Source organism: Propithecus coquereli, unplaced genomic scaffold (assembly GCF_000956105.1).
Source record: "Propithecus coquereli isolate 6110/MARCELLA unplaced genomic scaffold, Pcoq_1.0 Scaffold254, whole genome shotgun sequence".
Taxonomy (NCBI): Eukaryota; Metazoa; Chordata; class Mammalia; order Primates; family Indriidae; genus Propithecus; species Propithecus coquereli.
In genome coordinates this window covers 623,657-625,511 of record NW_012148108.1, presented here as the reverse complement: position 1 = coordinate 625,511, position 1,855 = coordinate 623,657, and the positions used below count along the sequence as shown (strand labels likewise).

Here is a 1,855-nt window from a genome sequence, read left to right as displayed (position 1 = left end):
ACAATACAACAATGAGCAAAATGAGGATTAATAACTAATCAGATATAATGATCTGAGGTTTTTAATGATGGGATGTTCATTATAATGTTAATTTAATAATAATAAAAAGCTGAGAACACCTAAATGATCCAGTGGCATAAAACGATGGCATATGGTAAGATGTTATGAAACCATTTAAAATTTAAGTTTTCACAGAGTAGTCATTGATGTGAGAAAATTATACTGTATAACATGAAGTATGAAATGCTGTATGTGAAATACTATACACTGCTATGAAATCAGTATTATTTCTATAGATAATGGTATTGGGTTTTGACTCCAGAGCCCACCTTTCCATCAGCTGCTGTTTCTTTTTTATGTTTTTCTGAATTTTTAAAATCAGTAAGATACATTATAATCCTAAAAACTCTCCATATCCATTTCCCTGAGTTCATGACACCAAACAAAAGCACCGAGCTGTTGCAGGCCTCACTTTTCAATGCTTCCTGTAGGTTCATTTCCCTTGAGGCTAAGAGAACAAAACCGTGAGGAAAGTCGGATTTGCTACTGAATAAAACTAGTATTATATGCCATATGAATATGGAGTTGTCTAATTTGAAAGAGAATAAGAAAACTAACAGGAAAAGTATCAACTCTTTGTCAGGGGCTGTCTTTTTTTTCTTTGGGGCATGTTTTTTGTTTTCAAGTTGATTGCGTTTGGCTTCCTAAAGTGTCAGCCTGTCAGCAATTTTTATTACATCAAAGCTATCCTTAATGAGTGCTTATTATGTGCCAGGCATTTCCGTACATTACACAACCGAGTCTTCCGGCAGCCCCTGCTGCAACTCTGTGAGGAAGGCAGAATTGTCTGTCTTGACAGATGAGCCGTTTCCAGCACATGTCCCACAGCTGGTTTATCCCAGAATCGGGACCGTACAGTGTAGGCGCTACTGACGCCCGGGCTCCTGTTCCTGACCACTCTACTGCGCTGCCTGCTATGAAGCTGTGAGTGCCTCACTGCACAAGGAGCTTTCACTGTGATCGGGGTTTAGGAGCACGCGCGCGCGCACGCGCACACACACACACACACACACACACACACACAGAATGAAGCAATGTACAGCACAGTTCCCAAGTGTATGGTATGGAAAAGCAAGAAATAATGGAATGCACAGAGTACTTACCGTTGGCTGTAAACAGTAACCGTAAGAGAATTTAAGACGGAAGATTACAAATGGCACATGCCAACTCCCAAAGTACATTTATACCATTGTTTGCTTCCGCTACTTCATATCATCCCCATTCATTGCCCTTTAATTAACATTATAAGATTTTAAGTGTTCTGTCCTTAAAAGGTAAATGAATGGCATGTATATGCTTTAGTTTCCTTTGTTAGATTGTGTTTCTTGAAGCTGAGTGTGTTTTCTGCATTATTTTTAAGCTGGGATGTACCCACCTGATGACCAACGTGTCAGCATGTGGTGTCTCTTGATAAAATCTGTTTAACCATCTCCTCTTCGGCTGTTGCAGGCAACGTGGCTGTATGGCATACAGATAACAAGTTTACTTCTGGTCTGCATTCTTCAATTTTTTAATTCCATGATTCTTGGATCATTGCTTATCAGTTTTAACCTTTCAGTATTAATTGCAAGAAAACTTCAGGTAGGACTTTTTTGTTCTTTATGAAAGTAAGCCTTTTTTTTCATTGTGTGGTTTGTTGGACCTTATTTTCATACAGCATGCAAAAGAAAATTTATAACCCGATTCCCACTCAAAGCATGAGTGGCATTATTTGCTTTTTCAAGTGCAGGTTGTAGTATTTTTGAGCCCCTTGAGATCATGCACCATCCCTTTGACAATATTTCTTTCTTTCTTT

At 38.6% G+C, this 1,855-nt stretch overlaps 1 protein-coding gene across 1 annotated transcript in view; it reads left to right on the top strand.

Moving 5' to 3' along the window:
* The window catches only part of DPY19L3 (dpy-19-like 3 (C. elegans)), a 60,735-nt gene that overhangs the window by 32,708 nt on the left and 26,172 nt on the right, over positions 1-1,855 (top strand). The window contains 1 exon segment of the mRNA XM_012647024.1: positions 1,510-1,641. Coding sequence (XP_012502478.1) covers positions 1,510-1,641 — 132 coding nt within the window.